This window comes from Grus americana, chromosome 28 (genome assembly GCF_028858705.1).
Source record: "Grus americana isolate bGruAme1 chromosome 28, bGruAme1.mat, whole genome shotgun sequence".
In the NCBI taxonomy this organism is placed as follows: Eukaryota; Metazoa; Chordata; class Aves; order Gruiformes; family Gruidae; genus Grus; species Grus americana.
Window position 1 is genome coordinate 1695615 of NC_072879.1, and position 18262 is coordinate 1713876.

General features: G+C 52.5%; 2 protein-coding genes and 1 long non-coding RNA gene across 3 annotated transcripts; 1 reads left to right on the plus strand and 2 right to left on the minus strand.

Annotated features, from left to right (window-relative positions):
- Positions 1 to 1563: 1563 nt before the first annotated feature.
- LOC129197384 (uncharacterized) lies at positions 1564 to 4966 on the minus strand. The gene is made up of 4 exons (XR_008574303.1): positions 4874 to 4966; positions 4024 to 4230; positions 3376 to 3587; positions 1564 to 3263 (listed from the first exon to the last, which is right to left on the minus strand). It is a non-coding gene; the product is annotated as an uncharacterized LOC129197384 (long non-coding RNA).
- A 311-nt stretch (positions 4967 to 5277) lies between these two features.
- On the plus strand, positions 5278 to 9434 carry OAZ1 (ornithine decarboxylase antizyme 1). Its single transcript, XM_054805704.1, is given in 6 exon segments — positions 5278 to 5473; positions 7879 to 7936; positions 7938 to 8024; positions 8150 to 8322; positions 8816 to 8901; positions 9005 to 9434. Coding segments are annotated over 6 exon segments (651 nt in total). The 5' UTR covers positions 5278 to 5357; the 3' UTR covers positions 9136 to 9434.
- Positions 9435 to 12171: 2737 nt separating this feature from the next.
- PEAK3 (PEAK family member 3) lies at positions 12172 to 16465 on the minus strand. Its single transcript, XM_054805875.1, has 4 exons — positions 16215 to 16465; positions 15279 to 15406; positions 14346 to 15016; positions 12172 to 13767 (listed from the first exon to the last, which is right to left on the minus strand). Exons 1-4 carry the CDS (start codon positions 16313 to 16315, stop codon positions 12769 to 12771), a joined length of 1899 nt encoding a protein of 632 aa, XP_054661850.1. The 5' UTR covers positions 16316 to 16465; the 3' UTR covers positions 12172 to 12768.
- Between the last annotated feature and the right edge of the window lie 1797 nt (positions 16466 to 18262).

The window sequence follows — 18262 nt, forward strand, 5'->3', positions numbered from 1 at the left end:
ATTCTTTTGTAACTACCTCTGAATTCCTCATGACTATTTGTTCATAACTGGCAGCAACACCCAGAGAAAAATCAATACAAAAATCAAGCTTGTGGAACATTATTCTTAAATTACAGAACCGTAATGACAAATTGCTCAAGCACACTTCTTTCCCCAGAAATGTCAAGGTGCCATCCTCTGACCCTATCTCGTGTCTTGTGCTGTGGCTAACCCGCTCTCTAGCTGACTGTATTTCCTCTTCTCCTTCAAACTTTTCCCCTCGCCCCCACATTATTTTTACATGGAAACTGAACTGCAATGCCTGGTAAGTTTGATCCTGCAAAGTTAAAGAAAACAACTCAGCACTTATCAGGTGACTAGCACTATGTTGGATTACTCCCCTAAATCAGATAACGAGACTAAAGCATTTTAAGCATCTGTTACCTCATCTGCATTCAATATATAGTCCTCTTCATACCAGCTGTTTTTAAGTGAGAAAGCAGAGATCCAAAGTTTCTTTGGTAAGAAGTACAGACATTTGTTGGCCCGACGAACTAGTCACTGCTTTCTTCTTGTTCAATATCTCACAAAGATCTTGGAAAATAAATTCTTCCCTGTGCTGGTAAACATCTAAGAATTCCAGCTTAACTTCGCAGTGGCATGCAGAATCTCCTTCCAGCACAAGTGGGTCTGCAGAAAACCTGACCTTCAAATCAAATCATTCTCGCACGGATGACAATGAAAATGAGGAGAGTTTTCCAGCTAGAAAAAGTGTTCTAATTACATGTCCCACAAAGATCAGAATAGATTCTAACACACCAAACAGTGTTTTTAGTGTGGGGGTATTTAAAATTAGATAACTGGTAGTTAACTGTTACCTGTAAGGAAACAAACCAGAAGTTCTAAGGAAGGAGACAGGTAGATTTAAGAGCCTTGCTTTATAATATTTATAAACTACAGGTCTTATAAAGGTTAGAAATAACACTGCCCAGTGTTTTGAGAAAGACCTCACAAGCTTGTGCTGCGCTTTGTCTCCAGACAGAGCTGACCAAGATGGACATATAAATTATTCTGGGTCTAAAACCAGCTAAATTACAGGGTGGAGAAGTCATCACACGCAACGATTTCTGTGAAAACACATCATGATGGACATCACTGCCTCAGACTCTGTCCTGTTCTGGTGCTTGGCTACATCTCTAGATAACTCTTAAAACTGTGAGAACAAGTAGAGTCTTCCTGGAGTGGAAATGGAGAGAAAAGGCAATCAGAACAACTTGATTTTATAGTCTGGCTCAATTAATTTTTTTTTTTTGTTTTAAACCATTTCTGGGGAGTTACTAAGTGTGTAATGCTATGTAAGGACTGCACATGCTTTAAAAGAGAGCTTGTGTTTTTCTTTCTGTTGTACTTCCCTAGTCAGCAAATCAGAGTTAGATTAATTCCCGTGATGCTGCTAAATGTCATAAACGTCTATTCCCACATTCAAGAAGAGCTATGCTGGCTTGATGCAGCTAAGCAGAAAATATATGGGGGTTTCTGCTACATGTCAAATATCAGTTTTTTTCCATTCACCTTCACTGGAACTTTGTTACCTGCAGCGGCCCACCCTCTGATAGCCTCCTCAGCGGCAGAAAACCACACAAAAGCACTAATGTTGGCAGCCGTGTTGTTTAGTTATGTTTTAATCACAAACAACAGAACGGTTTCTCTTTCCTTCTCTAAATACAAGATGCAATACAACTACAGTATCAAGAGCAGGATTTCAGAACTGGCAAGTCTTATGAGTGTTTCAGGTCCTGTACATCTTTCCGAGCACTAGTTTCATGTCTATAAAAGCTTGACTAAGAATCATTAACTGGCAATTTTCACTAATGTTTGAGACCTCTTTTGTTAGAAGAGGCTGAAAAGCGTGCTGAAACAAGCTAAAAAAAAGGAAAATGAAGGTCTAGAAAATGAAACTCCTTGGTTTTCCTCAATTGAAACAATTTCAACTTAGATTCCTAACGTGGAGTTAGTGCTTGTTTTGTACTTTCTCTGTTAACAGGTCTAGTTACTGAGTAACTCAGACTGTACAAGATATTTTCCCAGGTCGTTTCACACAGCCTAATTGCTATGACCTGCTTCTGTAAGAACACAGAACAACTGGGACTCGTTGCATGCTCTCTCCTCAGAGGAGTGCAGTGAGCAGTTCAGGGGAGAATTGATATAAGCTCCTGCTGCATCTCCTGCTCTGGGGACTATGCCAGTCCTTTGAAAGACGTATCTTTTGGAGATGGTAGTTGGGAGTCAGCAGAATGAGGGGGCCTTTGATAGGGTATTTGTGGACACCAGCATAGGACTTGGGATGAACTAGAGCCCCAGGACTTCGATGGATGAAATTCTCTATTTGCACTTGTCCATCTTGTCTCTGTGTCGAAAGCTGCTGTGCCACAGCAGACGCGGGCGAGTAGGGAAGGATGCCCGCACATCAGCTGTTAGGCTTCACTGCCCAGCGTATTAGAGAACAGCAGGGACTGAGACTGGGTTTGGATGATGATGCCAAAACAGAAATGCAGCTGGAGTAACTGAGACACCGACACACGGTTACTTCTGCCTCCTCTGCTGCCATGGGCAGGGTAATCACAGCAAACCAGTGGTAAAAAACCAGCTGGCGACAGCAACATCTCAAACTGCCTCAGCTGGTAATCCTGAATTGTGAGTCAGAGGCTTCTCTGTGAGGATTTATGAATCGCTGTCACTGCTAAACTGGAAGTCAGGCTATCTCAGCAAAACTGCAGCTGGAACTAATCCCTCACGATATTTAATGCACAAACCCAGACCAGGTTGATTGGACTTTGTGCAGACTACAGAGCACTGCAGCGTTATCCAGGTCACTTGGCTGTAAAACGGAATGATGGCCCGTTGAGATGACAGGTATCCAAAGGGCAAAGCTGTTTCCAGTGCCACAGTGAAGAGGGAAGCAGCTGCAAAGATGATGTCTTCTGACACAGTGCCATTATAAGGAATTACAGTCAGATTACTGCATAAATAATAAATGCCATTGTTCAAAATAATGAAACCTATGACAAAATGCTAAGGCAGTCCTTCCATCGACTAACAGATCCATCCCCACATCAGGAAAACCTTTCTAATCCAACACACAAAACATGAATTGCTAAATCTTCTCCATTGTGCTTCATTTGGTCCGGATGTTCCTGAATTGCAGCTATCCTATTGTTTCAAGTTAGTCTCTGGGTAATGCATTAAGTGGCAGTCAGCTTCCCCTCCATAAATCAACAGCAAATCTAGAGAGCGAGGTGAAAGCAAGCACTAACGTCTTAGTTATGTTGTGTTCTGCAAGTTAAGTGCAGATACCTGCAGCAGGAAAAGGTTTTTTCTCTTGTACCTCTTACTTACCATGACTCCCAGACTAGTCACTGGCTGCTGACCAGGCTAGGCTTCTCATCTAAGCTGCAGGAGAACAGACAGCGTTTTCTTTTGGCAAATACGCTTTGTTCCATCATAGTCAATCAGAGAAGTTTCAGGACACAGAAGGTGGGAGGGGATTTAAACACTTATCCTTGTGCAAAGCGGAACCACTCAATGGACTATCCATGTGCCCAGAGCTCCTGGATGGGAATATTTTAAAGCAAATAAAAACAAGCAATATAGTAAAAAAAAAAAAAAGGCAGCCCAAATGCAGCTATGGTACCTGAAGGCAATAAAATAGGTGTGTGAATGAACAAAAAAGAAATACAGCCATCTACAATTTATTTTTTTTTTTTAGAAAACCATGATTTTGAAAATCATTACCACATATTTTTAGTAGTTTTCTTCGAGTCTATAAAGACCTTTTCCACTTAATTTACAAGGCATACCTGAGTGGAAACTCAATTCAGCGTCATTTAAACCATTGTTTTGAGCTTTCTTTCCATACAGGATAAGATCCACTGCTTAAGACATGCCCTGACTTCTGTGATGTGCTTCTGACTCGGTTTTCAGGCTGAAATGGTCAGAAACGGCCAAGTCAAAGATCTCCTGTCATGGAAATTATAACCTATTTACCTTTTGTACGCGTTTGCTGCTTTTAAGATGAATTTTGAAGATTGACCCCCACCCCCACAGGGATGAATCTGTGTTTTCATCAATATTGTCCAAAAGAGAAGAGGGGCGTCTGATTTTCAAATGCACATCCTTCCCTCCAGACCTTGCTCTTCCCGCGGGGCTGCAGAAAGACCCAACCGTGTTCCCGAGCCTCGGATTTCCAAAATCCTTGGAGAGGAGATGAAAAGCAGAGCAGACGAAAAGTCAGGGGAGCGTTACGGGCTGTTTGTTATGGGGGTGGGGACGCAGCCCAACTTCTGCTCTGTAAATAACCAGGATTTATTCACTTCCTCACGAAGGCGCAGCACGAAGCCTTTTTCCATTTAAAAAGATTACCACCAACCATTCCCCAGACAACCCGAGCTATAAATTACTGCCGCTGGCCAGCACAAGGCACAGGCCGAGGGAAACTGGGACCCCAAAACTGTGTCACCACTTCAGCCCGTCCTTTCAGGGACCCCCTCCAGTACTTGGGGGAGTTTTAAATTATTTTTTTAATTAAAGTTTCTCTCAGCATTGAGGCGAAAAACGCTTCGCGTGACAGATCGGAGGGTGGCGATGCCCCCCCCCGGCCCGGCGCCGGCTGTTCCCCACAGGATGTCCCGCTGCCAGGAGGCTGCGTTCCCCCCCACCCGCGAGCGAGAAGCCCCGGGGCTGTAAAGCCGGACCGTGCCGAGGCCGGACGGTGACCCGACCCTCCGTGCCCAGCCGCAGCCACCCCCCGGCCACGGCCACTGCCACCGCCCCGCTCTTCCCCTCACCGGCGCATGCGCCAGGCCGGGGCTGGCCCCTCCCCTCCTCCGCAGTTTACCTCAGCCAGGCGGGGGCGCGGACGCGGGACTCGAACCGGCGGCTCTACGGGGAGTGAGGGCTGCGGAGCCGCGGCGGAGCCTCCCGGCCGAACCCCGCCAGACCCCGCCCACCCACAGCGGGCGTAGCCAATCAGAGACCGCTATTCCCTCTCTGTCTCCGTCCTGACGCTCTTCTAACCAATGCTTGAACCTTCTCAGGCTGCCAGCCAATAGAGAAAGAGCTCTCTGTTCCGTCCCCCGCGCTCCCTTCAGCCAATGGGAAGGGAGATTTTCTAAGGGACAATCGGGCCGTTCACCGGACGGGAGCCCTTTCCCGGTCGGGGGCGTGTCCCGCCTCGCGGGGCGTTGCCGTGGCGGGAGGCGTGGCCTGGGAAGGGTATATAAGGACCTACTGCAGCAACGGTGCCATTTTGTGTAGCAGCGCCTGGAGAGCGGCCGGCGGGAGGCGGCGGAGGGTTTCGGGGTTCGGACCAGAGCGGCCGGATGGTGAAATCCTCCCTGCAGCGGATACTCAACAGTCACTGCTTCGCTAGAGAGAAAGAGGGGAATAAAAGCACCATCATGCCCGCTGTGCTGAGCCTCAGTACCGGACAGAGCAGGTGAGGGGCCGGGGCCTCCCTCAGCCTTCGCACCGCTGGGCGCTCGCCGCCTCCTCCCTTCCCCTCAGGGCCCGTCCTGATCCTCCTCCTCCTCCTCCTCCTCGTCCCTCAAGCGCCCGTCGCCTCCCCCGTGACCGGGGGGAGGGGTGCTCCGTGGCGGGTGGGGGAGGGGCGGCCCGCGCCGCCGCCTCAGCGCTGGGCGCTGCGGCCTGGCCTCTTCCCCGGCAGAAAAAGGGGGGAGGGAAGGGAAAACCATGAGGGGAAAAAAACAAAAAGGGGGGGGGGTTTTTTGAACGCCCAAGGCGGCGCCGGTTGCACCCACTCCTCGGCCCGGTGTGACTCGCCGCCGTGCCGGGCGGCACGTCCCCCCTCCCCCGGGGCGGGGGGAGCTGCCCGCGGCCGCCACCCCCCCTGAGTCGCCTCACACACACCCGGCTGCCTCCCGCCATGTGCCACGTTAGCTGCCGTCCGCCTGCAGGGAGAGCTCCCATCGCATCTCCGGAGTTGTCATAACCGTGGGAGGAAGCCTTGAACAACATACACCGGGCCCTGGTGGGGGGCGGCTGGTCCGTAAGCTGCTCCCGAGCAAGTTAACGGGGCTGAAAGGTGCCTGGAGACAAAAGCCGGGCTGGAGGCAGGGCCTGTGGGTGCCTTCTTCCTACCGGGGGAAAAAACGCCACCAATTAGGCAAAGATCTCAAAGGATTGAAAACTGTTATCCCCTTATGCAATCGTAGATACGAGGGTGCTGAGCATAAGAGTGTTAGGAGAGCTGTTTAAAACTCAACCAAAAGATTAAACGATCCTGACAGATGCTGGGAAGAAAATATGTGAATCGAGGTGACTGGTGTAGAGTGAGGCAGGCTTAGGACATCAGTCTGCCTTGTATTGAGGAAACCATATGCAGACCATGAGAGGAGTTTCAGGGTTTTTTTAAGGAAGCCGTTTTTATACTTGACTGCTGTTTAAAGGTTATTTTTTTCCAGAGGAGTAAGCGCACACAAACATCACTCTAAAATATAGTCTTGATTGCAAAGTGTAGGCAACCTTCATTACGCACAGCATTTCACCGGTCAAAAGGTGAAATCGTGTAAAGGATTGCCACTGCACACCTCTGAAGCGGGGGGTGGGGGTGTAAAGGCTTATTTGCAAGCATCATTAGGAATGTGTAGCTTTACAATCACTCTGAGATAAAATAAGTAATGCTAATACTAAAGAAAAGTGCCTCTCTTTCAAAGAGCCTAAAATAATGGATCGAATACTCATTTAATTGAGAGGATAAATTTTATTTTTTTAATAAAACTTTGCAGTTGCTGTGCTTAGTAATGACTTCCAGCATATAATATTTGACCTATCTGGCCATTCAGTGCCTTTCTAATATGGATTATTCATCACAAGTTTCAAGTTCATTAGGAAAAAAAAGAATCAAACTCGTACAAACTGTGCAAAATGGTGGATTATTTTGTACATGTTTATTCTGATTTGCAAATGGCTGCTGGCACTCACAGACAGGACGATTGTGAAAATTTCCCTAAGGGCCTCGATTGCTGCATCTGCTGAGATGACGCAACTCAAGAGTGAGCCTGCAGGGTGAAGGATGGTGCAGAGGGAGGGGCCACTCAGCACAGCCTTTGCTCTTCCTACACTAGAAGGCTTATTTGCTTAAGAAGGCTCGTATGGATGGAGTAAAACTTATGTTCATGGAAGAAATATGTTTCATATCTTGAGGATAAAATTCTTAACATTAAGAACCGAACTTAGCCGAGCAGTGTAAAATTGTTCTGAAGAAAGGTTTTCAGATATTCAGGTGTGGTCTCGAAGTTAAAACTGGTGAGCTTTGTGTCTGAGTGTGGTGAAAGCATTTGAGGTCGTGACATCTGTGAGACTTAATTCATGTAATTTTCTGACCTCAAGCCAAGAGTGCTGATGCAAAGGCCTGCAGTAATTAGGGTCGTATGTCACAGGGAAAAATATCCCTAGCTCGCTGGGCCAGTAGAGTCATGATAACTTAGGAGAACAAGCTGGGGGAGAAAATGGGATCTTGCATATGTGATAGCAGAATGATTCTTCTCTTGAGATCAGGTCAAGCACGCTGCTGCCTTGGTATAGAAACATACCTTGCTCACTTCACACTAGGAGTATTTTCATCTCCCACTTAGTCTCCCTCAAAACACTGCAGTAGTAGCTTTCTGACCCTTGTGGGTCTGTGTGCAAGGCAGTGTTCCTGTCCCTGGTCTGGAGGCTCCTTTGTCTTCCCACATCCTTGGGTTGCAGTGAGAGGAGTTCCCTTTGCCTAGGTTTGGGTTTTTTTTAAATCTTGCCATCCGATCACTATTTAAAACCTAGAATTCACCGGCCTTTGTCTTACACTGCCTATTTGCCTCTCTAACTGTGATCCCTTTCTAGTTCCAGGGTTCCCTTCAATTGCTGTAGTAACCTGGGTCCGGGGCCTCGGTGGTGCTCCTGATGTCCCTCACCCACCCCTGAAGATCCCAGGTGGGCGAGGGAATAGTCAGAGGGATCACAATCTTTCAGCTAATTTATTTTATTCGGTGAGTATGAATAATATTAAGCAGCTTGCTATGGTAAGCTTGAATGCATTTCTTGCCTCAGGCCTATTAGTGGGAGTTATCCCTTCTCTAAAATGAAAATAACTTTGCGTATATTATTGCTACAGGATAATCGGCTGAATGTAACAGAAGAACTAACATCTAATAACAGGACAAGAATTCTGAATGTCCAGTCAAGGCTTACAGATGCCAAACACATTAGTTGGAGAGCAGTGCTGAACAACAACAACCTCTATATAGAAATTCCCAGTGGTGCTCTGCCTGAAGGGAGCAAAGACAGGTGGGTAGAATAAAATCTGACTGCAGTTTAACTTGCCTCTGGCTTGAAGGCCTATCAGTAGGGTGGAATAACACTTTGCTGTTGTTGATGTTCACTTCTGTTTTTCTGGAAGTTGAAGTCTAATTGTGGTGCTTGATGCTGTCTTGTAAGAGGCTGCAACTCAGTGATCCTGGTCTGAGGGCTGCTTCTACCTGTGTTGTCAGGCAGAACCACCCAGATCTGTGATCTCAAGCTGTGCTCCCAGGTACTGGGTGGCTGCTTTTATCCACTGAAAACCCCAGCCTGGTTCTGTCACTGCAATTCTTCTGCTGTAACACAAAAGCATGTTTTCTGTGTTCCTGAAGACTTAGATTTCTGCCTCAAGTTAAACCTAGGGCTCAGGGCTTTCCTCTCCCACCTTTGCGCCTGTGAGCTTGGCTCGCAGGGCCTTGCTGACTGTCTCTGAAGGAAATGCTTGCTCACGTGCATTGAACGCCTTGTATTTGTCTTGCAGTTTTGCGGTTCTTCTAGAGTTTGCCGAAGAACAGCTTCGAGTTGATCATGTGTTTATTTGTTTCCACAAGAACAGAGATGATAGAGGTAGGTGTTACCTCATAGCACTGTCTCTAGAAATGTGGATGCTTTAATTGTACAGTATCAAATGGATGAAACTTACTTTCTGCTTTTTTTTTTTTCTTTCTAGCTGCATTGCTCCGTACTTTCAGCTTTTTGGGCTTTGAGATTGTGAGACCAGGGCATCCCCTTGTCCCCAAGAGACCAGATGCTTGCTTCATGGCCTACACGTTTGAGAGAGACTCATCAGAAGAAGAATAGATTGCAATGTTTGCCTCTTAGAGCTTTCTTGTTGTCTATAAAGATGATTCTGTAGAAATTTTGTCAACATCTATTACAGTACATATAACTCTGTATGAAACATTGTGACCAACTGCTCTGGTGGTGAGATGTTGAAAATTTCAGACTCCACATCTTTTTCTGGATTTGTGTGCATGTTGTGGTTGTGCAAATAAATGCTCCCTCCAAATTAGCAGTATATTTCTTGAAGTTTAATATTGTGTTTGTGATACTGAAGTATTTGCTTTAATTCTAAATAAAAATTTATATTTTACTTTTTATTGCTGGTTTAAGCTGTTTAAGACTTGCACTCTGAAGAGATGCCTCTGGAACTGCCCCAACCATTAAAGTTGCAGGTACGGAAAGGTGTTGGTCATTCTTTGCTTGACTGGAACTCATGGCTGTGATCTACCAGGACTTGAAAAAATCTAGCAATCCTGTAAAAGCATACTTTTAGTGGAATATTTGCGGATTGTTCATTTCCACTGGGAATTAGGATCTGGTGCTTCAGGGCATGTGTTAGTTGGGAACTCACAAGTGAAATGCTGAGCAGCACAGCTCGTGGGTGCCTTTACTGTTGGGAGTCTTCAAGTATCAAATATAGAACTGTGATAGCTGAAGTCTCACTTGCACTGGTGTGTGTTAAACATGCAGGATGGCTCGATGAGTTCCTAGGAAGGTGTGCGGTGCTTCAGAGCTAAATGCTGTCACTGAGGCTGGGTGGCCTCCAGGCCATGAGCTACACCTCCCTTGGGGCTGAAGTGTAAGGAGAAGGGGCTGTTGTCAGGCGGTGCCTGTTGGTGCTTGGGTACTGAACAAAAGGGAAATGGCTGCTTGTGTGGTGCTAGAAGTAATGGAATTTGTGCTGAAGTTACTAGAGAAGTCTCTCGGTACTTTAAGCTTTGGAGGGTTGTTTGGCACTGTTTGAGCTGATGAATCTTCCCTCTCTCAAACCTTGGAGCGGTGAGTCCCTGGGACAGGTTGTTTTACCACAAGGTTACGCTGTGACTTGGTGTAAATAGAAGGATGTGAACTTCATGAGTGTGGGCTCTGCCAGGGCCCTGACATCCCCTGAGCTTGGCTTTAGGAGCATTATGTTGTGAAAAGTTGGGGGGGGGGGGGGCCTCAGGGTCACCCCACAGGTCACCCTGGGCAGATGTTCTGGGCTAAGTGGTGCTGGACTGGCATGGAATATACAGAATGTAATCCCTGACATTCCTTTCTCGGAGATGGAGCAGGGAGCAGATCCTGCAGTGGATCCCAGGAGGATGGCACCGTATTCCCAGAGAGCCTCTTAAATTAGCAACACGGTGAAAGGTGGATGTTCTTGATGGTCTGTTTAATTGGCTTCAGATATTTATATCGGCCTCCCAGCTTGGGCTGCTCTGCTCCTTGGGGTGCGACATGCCGCACAGCATCCCCTCTGCTGGGACCAAGGCTCCTGGCTGCGTGTCAGTCCAGTGAATGCGAGGGGTCTCCTTCCTGTGGGTCTTCTGACAATGTTTTTGTAACCCTACAATCATGCTCTTCTTGGGGGTGTTTGTGGAAAGCTGTGAACTTGCTGGTTTTGGTGTGCCAAAGGCCAGCAAAGAGGAGGTGGGCATCACCGGGGAGAGGGTGTTCCTCTTTTGCTGAACAGGCTGGCAAAGGTCTGAAGTTCATAAACGGATTCTCTAGAAGAGAAATTGTTTTCCTCAGTGAGGCTGTGCCCGTGCTGTGGTCTGCTTTCTGCAGGGACGTGCAAGTGTGGAGATGTATGTGCTCCTGCCCTCAAGGCTGTGGTCCCCTGTAGAGGTTTCCCTGACCTTGGGTGCTCCAAGCTGCTCCTGGCAGAAGGGGAGGGGGTCAACCAAGGAGGAAACCAGAAACGGAGGGGGGGGGGCTCTGAGTTGCTGCCCTGGGGCTGGGGTGGGCATACAGGCCTGGCAGAAGCAGGTTTTGTCTGTCTTTTTCCAGGATCAGATGCCCAAGGTGGCTTTGGGTGAGCTGCTGCCATGCCACGGGCTTTACTGCCATCTTGTAGCCACACAAGATACTACAGGAGAGGTGGTGGGGAGAGCAGGGCTGGGGCTCACCCAGGACAACCCCTCCTGCGTGCTTTTGGCCCAAAAGCCCACACTGAAATTTGAACAACGTTTCTGTGGACCGGCTGTGCTCGGGTGGTGACCACGTCAGGGTTTGCCTGGCCAGGGAGCTCATTGGGTCCCCCCCTTGCTGAGGCTGGATGAGCAAGGAGGCTGTGCTGCTGGGTTTGGGGGCTGCTCCGGGACGGAAGGGTCGGAGCCGCGCACACAGGGGCTGCGGCCTCGGCTGGGTCTTTGGACCCGCTGCAGCCCTGATGATGAGGGTGCTGCCCACCCATGCTCAGCGGGCAGAGCAGATGCCAGAAACCCACCGAGCCGGGAGCTGGGTTCAGTCGTGGGGAGTGGGGTGGGAGTCACAGCTCTCGTTTATTAGGGTTTGGGTTGTTTTGAGCTCGGGTGCTCCTAGGAGGACTCCTCCCCATCCAGCCATGCCACGGGCCCTGGTGTGCCACTGCCCACGTCCGTGGGCACACCGGGGCTGCCCCAGCGGCAGCTCCCGAGAAGGTCTGGACAGTCCGTCCCGCTGTGTGCACAGCCCACAGAGGTGGCTCTTGCTGCTGTCAGGTGATAGCCGCGAGTGGATTAATAATTACTTAATAATAATTTAAATGACCTGTGCGGGGCCTTGCGTGGTACTTCACTGTGATGGTCACTGGGCGCTTGCATGGGTTTGGGGACTGGGGCGCAGATCCCGTGCGGTGCTGAGTGTTTCATACCGAGCAGCAGATGCAACGGCCCTGCCGTGATGCAGAGAGCGACCCTGCAGCCTGGTCCCCGGCTGCAGCAGCTGTAAACTGACCCGAGTTATTTACTGGACACCATCGAGGCTGTTCTGGCTAATCACCGCCGGGCAGTGAAGTTTGGCTTTGTGTTTCTCCCTGGATACATCACTGGGGTGTGTAACGCTGTCAAAGCAGCACATAAAGGACCAGTATTTAAGAGGCTCAGATCTGGGTTTTATTGAAGCTGTGTGGCTGCTGTATTTCCCCCTTTAAAATGTCATTTATATTTGTGACTATGCCACAAATTGTTTCTAAAAAGAGCAGGCTGTACAAGGTATTGTATTTCTCCTTTGCGAACGGTGCATTAAGGTGAGCTGTCATGTGTGGCTTTGTGGTGTTATTTAAAACAGCGAAAGCCCTGTGGAGGCAGGAGGGGTCTGAGGGGGGGTTGTGCAAAGTCTAAGCCCCATAAACTTTACTCGGGATAATCAACCACTAAATTGGTGCTTGATCCTGGGGTTTCCATCCAGCTGTCTTTCCTGAGATGCTCCGATAAACGGGACTCACAGTATCAAACAAAAATCGGTCGCGGGGGTAAAAACATACCCTGCGTTGTGGGAGCCACGGGTGGGAGTTTGGCCCCAGCTTCATCGTTCACGTGCTGTGGGGGAAGCGGGTTCGGGTTTGCAAACAGAGTTTTCCCAGCCAGGACCCACTGGGGTTCCTTGTGAGCTGGTGGATTTGGCCAGGTCCTCGTGGGCCCTTGGCTTTGAGGAGACCTTTTGGGTGGGCTGAACTTCAGCTTGCCTTTAGGGAGTGTAGAGAGCCTGGGTGACTTGGTAGAGCGTGTGTTCGGTGACCTCCTTGAAGTACTGGCAGCACAGCCACTCCTCGAGGCCGGGGATCCCCACCGCCCCAGCCGAATTCTCCGCAAACTTCAGGAGCAGCAGAGCCCTCTTCACCTCCACCCAGCTCCGGAGCAGGGTGAGGGTCTTCTTGCTCCTGGCGAAGAGCTCCTGGCGAGGCCCCCAGAGCAGGACCTGCAGGATGCTCCTTGCCTGCTCGATGGAGACCCTCTTGCAGGGATCTCTGTGGAGAAGCAGTGTGGCCAGACGCTTGAGTCCCGTGGAATAGATGGACAGGGAGGGAATTTCAGGAAGTCTATTGCTTCTGAACCCCAAGGCGTTCTCCAGAGAGATGTCCACATGCAAGATCTGATAGATCAGCATGCCCACATTCGGCTCATCTGCCACCAGGGAGGGTAGTGCAGCAAGCCCCTCGGTCCAGTCCTGCTCTTGGCTGGTAGAAGATCTTCGCTTGTCTTTAACCTTGAAGAAGCTGCTGATGAGCAGCCTTGGAAGGGACAGCCCCAGGGATGCCTCCTTGCCTTGCTGGCTCCAAGGAGGACATGGGCACTGCACCAGCAGCAGGTTCTTGGGGCAGAGGTCCCCCTGCCCCACGTTCTGCACCCGGAGATGCTCCAGCCCCATGCACACCTGCAGGAGGAGGAGGCAAGCCAGGCGTTCGTAGTGCCCAGGGCTGGTCCTGTGCAAACTGTGGGATCCCTTCACAAAGTCTGCCAGGGTCTGGTAGGGAACCTCAGGAGAAATGAGGACCTGCAGGACAGGGTGGGTGGCAAGACGGGCTGGCTCTTCTCGGAAAGGGGACTGACTCTGCTCCCCAGGGCTTCCCGGGAGCACCAGCTCCTGAGGGAGGTGGTCGGTGAAGCGGCCGATCAGGCGCTGGATGCTGCAGTGCGCCCCAAGGGAGCTCTGCACCCCCAGGGTGGCACAGCACGTCTTGGGGACCTGCAAGGAGAGACAACATAGCCAGATGCACGAGGACGGAGCCACGAGGTGCCTCGTCCTGGGCCAGGCCACCACCTCAAGGCCACCGGCCCTGGTCCGACCCATGCATGGTGCTGGGCTCCCCGCTCCAAACCAACTGGCACCCACCAGAATGGCTTTGAGCAAGAAATGGGAAAGGAGGGGAGGTGTAACCCCCAGGTGAGCTGCAAAGCTGCTTTGAGGGGTCTCATCCTGCACTGCCTGAGCGGCCAGCTCTGCTCCAGCCTCTACTTGGCATCCGCTGGCCCCTTGAGACCACTTGCCAGGGCATCTCCCCCAGAGGTGCCGTTCTCCTCGGCGTGTCCTTTGGACTCGTGGGGAGCTGTTGCCCCCACCTCCCTGGCCCGTGCAGGCAGCGCTGTCTGATTTATAGCAAATGCAGAAGTAGGTGCAAAACGAGGAAGCGCCTGCGTGATGGTGGTCGGTGGAAAAGCCAACACTCCTGGTTCACACTTGCCTGCGGCACCGCAGCCCCCTTGCGCTCCAGGAGCCGGCTCCCTCTGCACCGCCCCGGGCATTTCCCCCAATTCCCTGCTTACCTTGGCTGCAAACACCAGCTGGGTTTGCTCAAAAGCGAAGCCCACCCGGAAATACCACGCATCCCCGCTTTCGCAGCACGGCTCCCGGTCCAGGATGCTGAGCGCTGCCCATCTCTTCCCTGCCAGCTCTGCCTGCAGCAGCTGCTGCCGCTCCTCCGGCCCCATGAGCTCCTCCTGGATGCGAGCCGAGAGCCGGGCCAGGGCGGCCGCCTGGCAGCCCAGCACCACCCCGCACACCCCGGCCGGGCTCTCCAGGAGCTGCAGGAGCTGCCCCAGCTCCCCGTCCGCCGTCCCAAACGTCAGCTCTGCTGGGCTGAGCGACGGGGCGTTTTGCAGGCTGCTCTGGGCCACCGGCTCCCTCAGGCTTTGGGACTTGGTCAGGGGCTTCTTGGGTCCCCAGGAGGGTCCGTCCCTTGGGGGGATGGAGCCAGGAGCCCCGTCCTCGTGCCGCGGATGGGATGGTGGGATGCTGCAGAGGATGCTGCCGGCCCATGGTGTGGGGTCACCCCGACAGCACCAGGATGGCCCTTGCTCCGGGAGGGACTCTGCTCGCTGGAGCTGTTTTTTTGGCAAGGGGGGAGGCAGGGGGGCCCGGTCGGGCTGAGAGGGGGCTCTCCCAGCTCCTTCCCCTCGGCTAGCCTTGCAGGGGACGAGGTGGGCGCGCAGCTCTCCTGGGAAGGGAGGAACAGACAACGGCAGGGCTGAGACTTTCCTGGGGTGGTGGTGGGGGGGAGAAAGCTGGAGATGGAGCGGGGCAGGAGTACGAGCACGTCGTTCTTTGCCCCGCTGCAGATTCCCAGCCCCAAAGCGACGCCGGAGGGGTGATGGCCGGGTACCGCAGGAGGAGGACAGGGACGGCAGCGGGGTTTGATCCCACCATCCGAGCTGACACCTCGGAGGGCAGGAGGGCAGCGTGTTCGGGGTGTCACTCACCAACGTTGCTGTAGATGAGGGCTGAGTCGGGGGGCCGAGGCGGGCGCCCCCCCGGGGTGTCCAGCATAAGGGCGGGCGGTCCGGGGGCACCCAGGTCCAGGCTGCTGCAGCGGACGTGCACGCCGGCCCTGCACAGAGCCAGGAGTCAGCGCTTGCCCCCCGCTCCCCCCGGGGGGTTTCCGGCTCCTGTCGGTGCCGACGCAGGGGAAGAGCGAGGAGAAAGGGGAAGCAGTGGCCCGGGGAGCCCTGGCTGCATGGGTTTGGGGCAAAAGACAGAGTTTGGTGGCCCAGTGACTCCAGCTCCTGCACTGGGGGGGTCCTGGGGGTGCTTCCGCCGCCTTGAGGGCTTCACGTGTGCTGGTTCACGTGTGCAGAGGGGGGGTGTGTACACAGGGGTTCACGTCTGCCCTGCGGTCCCCATTGGGTGGCTGCGAGGGGGACACGACGGTGGGAGAGGTGTGGGACAAGAGCAGGAAAAGCCTTCGACACCCCCGGGCCAGGTCTGGGGGGGGTGTGTGTGGGGGGGTGGGGGTGTGGGTGTGTGTGCAGGACGGGGGGCTGTGCGCGGGGAGGGAAGAGCAGAGAGCCCACATGGAGGAGCGCAGCAGCAGGAAGGAGCCGTCCGCAGCCCCCGCTGGGGTTTCGCTTCCCTGTCCCGGCCAGGCTCAGCACAAACCTGCAGCTCTGCCCCGGCTGCCACGAGTGGTACCAAACCCACGGCGGTTTTCTTTAAAAACTCTGGTTTCTGCTGGGGCCATCGCTTGCTGTGCAGCCGCGGGCTTTGGCCCAGCTCGGCCCTTGTTACCCCCCTCCCCGGGGGAACGGGGATTATCGCCCTGCCTCTGGCTGCGGTGCAAAGCACCGGGCTGAAGCAACCGCGCCAGGATGCTGCCGGGAAGCTCCTTTTTGGGTCCCATTTGCAAAGCAATTTGTTACCTCTGAGTTTTCCCTGGCAGCGGTGGGGGCTTGGGGGGCTCCAGCTCCTGGCTCGGCAGCGGCTCCCGCTCCCCGTCCCGGGCTCCCCCGGTGTTGGCCATGACGCTGCTGGGAATCGCCTTGCACAACTCGCTGCAACCCCGCTTGCAGGAGGATGTTCTTTCAAAACCTGCTTCTTGCAAACCTAAAGGAAGCTGGAGGCTTGGCCTTGCTCCCCGGCACCGCACGCTGCCCGCAGAGGCTTCTGCTGCAGCCGCGGGAATTGCGCTGCTTTTGGTGCAACCCGTTGCAATGGGGTCACCCCCCCCCACCCCGAGGTGCTCGTGGAGGCTTCGTGATCCTGATCCCAGGCTGCTTTCTGGGTGGCAGCTGTATTGGGGGGGTGGGGGGATTTCCACCGTAAAACCCCCCCAAACCACGTAATTAATTCCTTGCTCTCCAGGTTGTGTTACTCTAGATGGACTGGTGAGGTGGAATTTTTTTTGTTTTCTTCTATATTTTTTTTTTTCCGGGATTTCCTGCAACCGTTGCACAAGAGGAGCCCAGTCATTAGAAAACATTTTTTTTTTTTTTTCTCCCAGAGCTTTACAGACGCTGAGAGAACACAAAGCAACACGACTCAGCTGCTGAAAAAAAAAAAAAAGAATCCCCCCATCGGTGTCTGCCCCCTCTAGGCTAAAGTCGCTCTTTTAACACTCTAAACCCCCAAATATTTTAATATCTACTCCCTTCTCTTCAGTCTTTGAACTGATTAGTTCCCACAGGACCGGGCACCTCTCCAGGGCTTGGGGGGGGCCGGTTTGGGGCTCAGCGGGTGCCTGCGAGCCTGAAGCCGCCTCCAGCGAGGAGACCACCCGCCTCGGTGGTTTCCTCGCCGTGTATTTTGCAATTCCTATTTCCTTGCCAGCACCGAGCAAGCCGGCGGGTTTGTGTCTGTTGGCCCGCGGCGCTCGCCAAGGGCCGTTTCTGCGGTGCCGAGGCCGTATGTTAGAGCTGATAAAAATACACGTCGGGGCTGAGTCACGTTTGAATCCGGCACTAACTCAGGGAGGATGTGCAAGACTTTGGGAGATGACAACCTGCGTTGGGACGCGCCCGGTCCTTCCCATGCCGCTGCTGGCTTTGCTGCCGGGGGCTGCCCGTCCCCGCGCCCCAGCCCTGGCTGGGACCGCAGCTCACCCCTGCCCAACAGCGAGACCTGGGGCGGTGTCGCTCCCTCAACAAGTCATCTAGGGCTATAACGCTGTAAAAATAAAGACTATAAATATATTAATGCAACATGAGCGGGGCAGGCAGGAATTGCCTTTTGCAGAAGTATGAGCTGCAGATTTCCTCGTGCCTCATTATAATCAAGGAGACACCGCCAAGCTTAAAAGCGACCCGAGGCCTTATAAAGGACCGTGATTTTATACTGCTCAGCCCTGCAGGACGAGTGAGCAAATGCTCGTTCAAGCTACGGGGCACCCCGACTCCATCGGTAGGTTCCTCTGCCCGTCCTGTGCTGCTAAAGCAGCGAAGGAGCCGATGGCTGCAGGACACTGCTGGCAATTGCAGTCGCTGGTTCAGGGGGTGCTGAGCCCTTTGCCCCCCCCTCCCCGCGCTGTGCAGGGGTGGAATTTAGGGAGCTGATCCAGGGAAATTTTATTTAGCCGAAGTCTTTTTTATTTGTAAGGAAATTGGTTTCTCTTCCCAGCAGGAGATACAATCTTTAAACGCAACCGCTGGAAAATTGCATTTTTCTAATTGTCTATTTATGTTTTGATGGTTTCTTGTGTCACTGTTCTCATCACATCGCTGCTGCTGCTGCTGAGCTGCTCCGCGCCTGGCTCAGGGCAGGTTGGCACGGTACTCGTGGCACTGCCGGGCCGGTGCAGGCACCGAAACCACCTGAGCTGCTTTCTCAGCAGCTTTGATCCCAGCAACTTTCATCCCCCAAAAGGCGCCGGGGGAGCGGGTGGGCTCAGCCCTGGCTCCCACGGGTGTCCCCGAGGCCACAGCGCACCCAGACCCTTCAGCACAGGCGTGAACTGTAACCCCGACCCTTAACC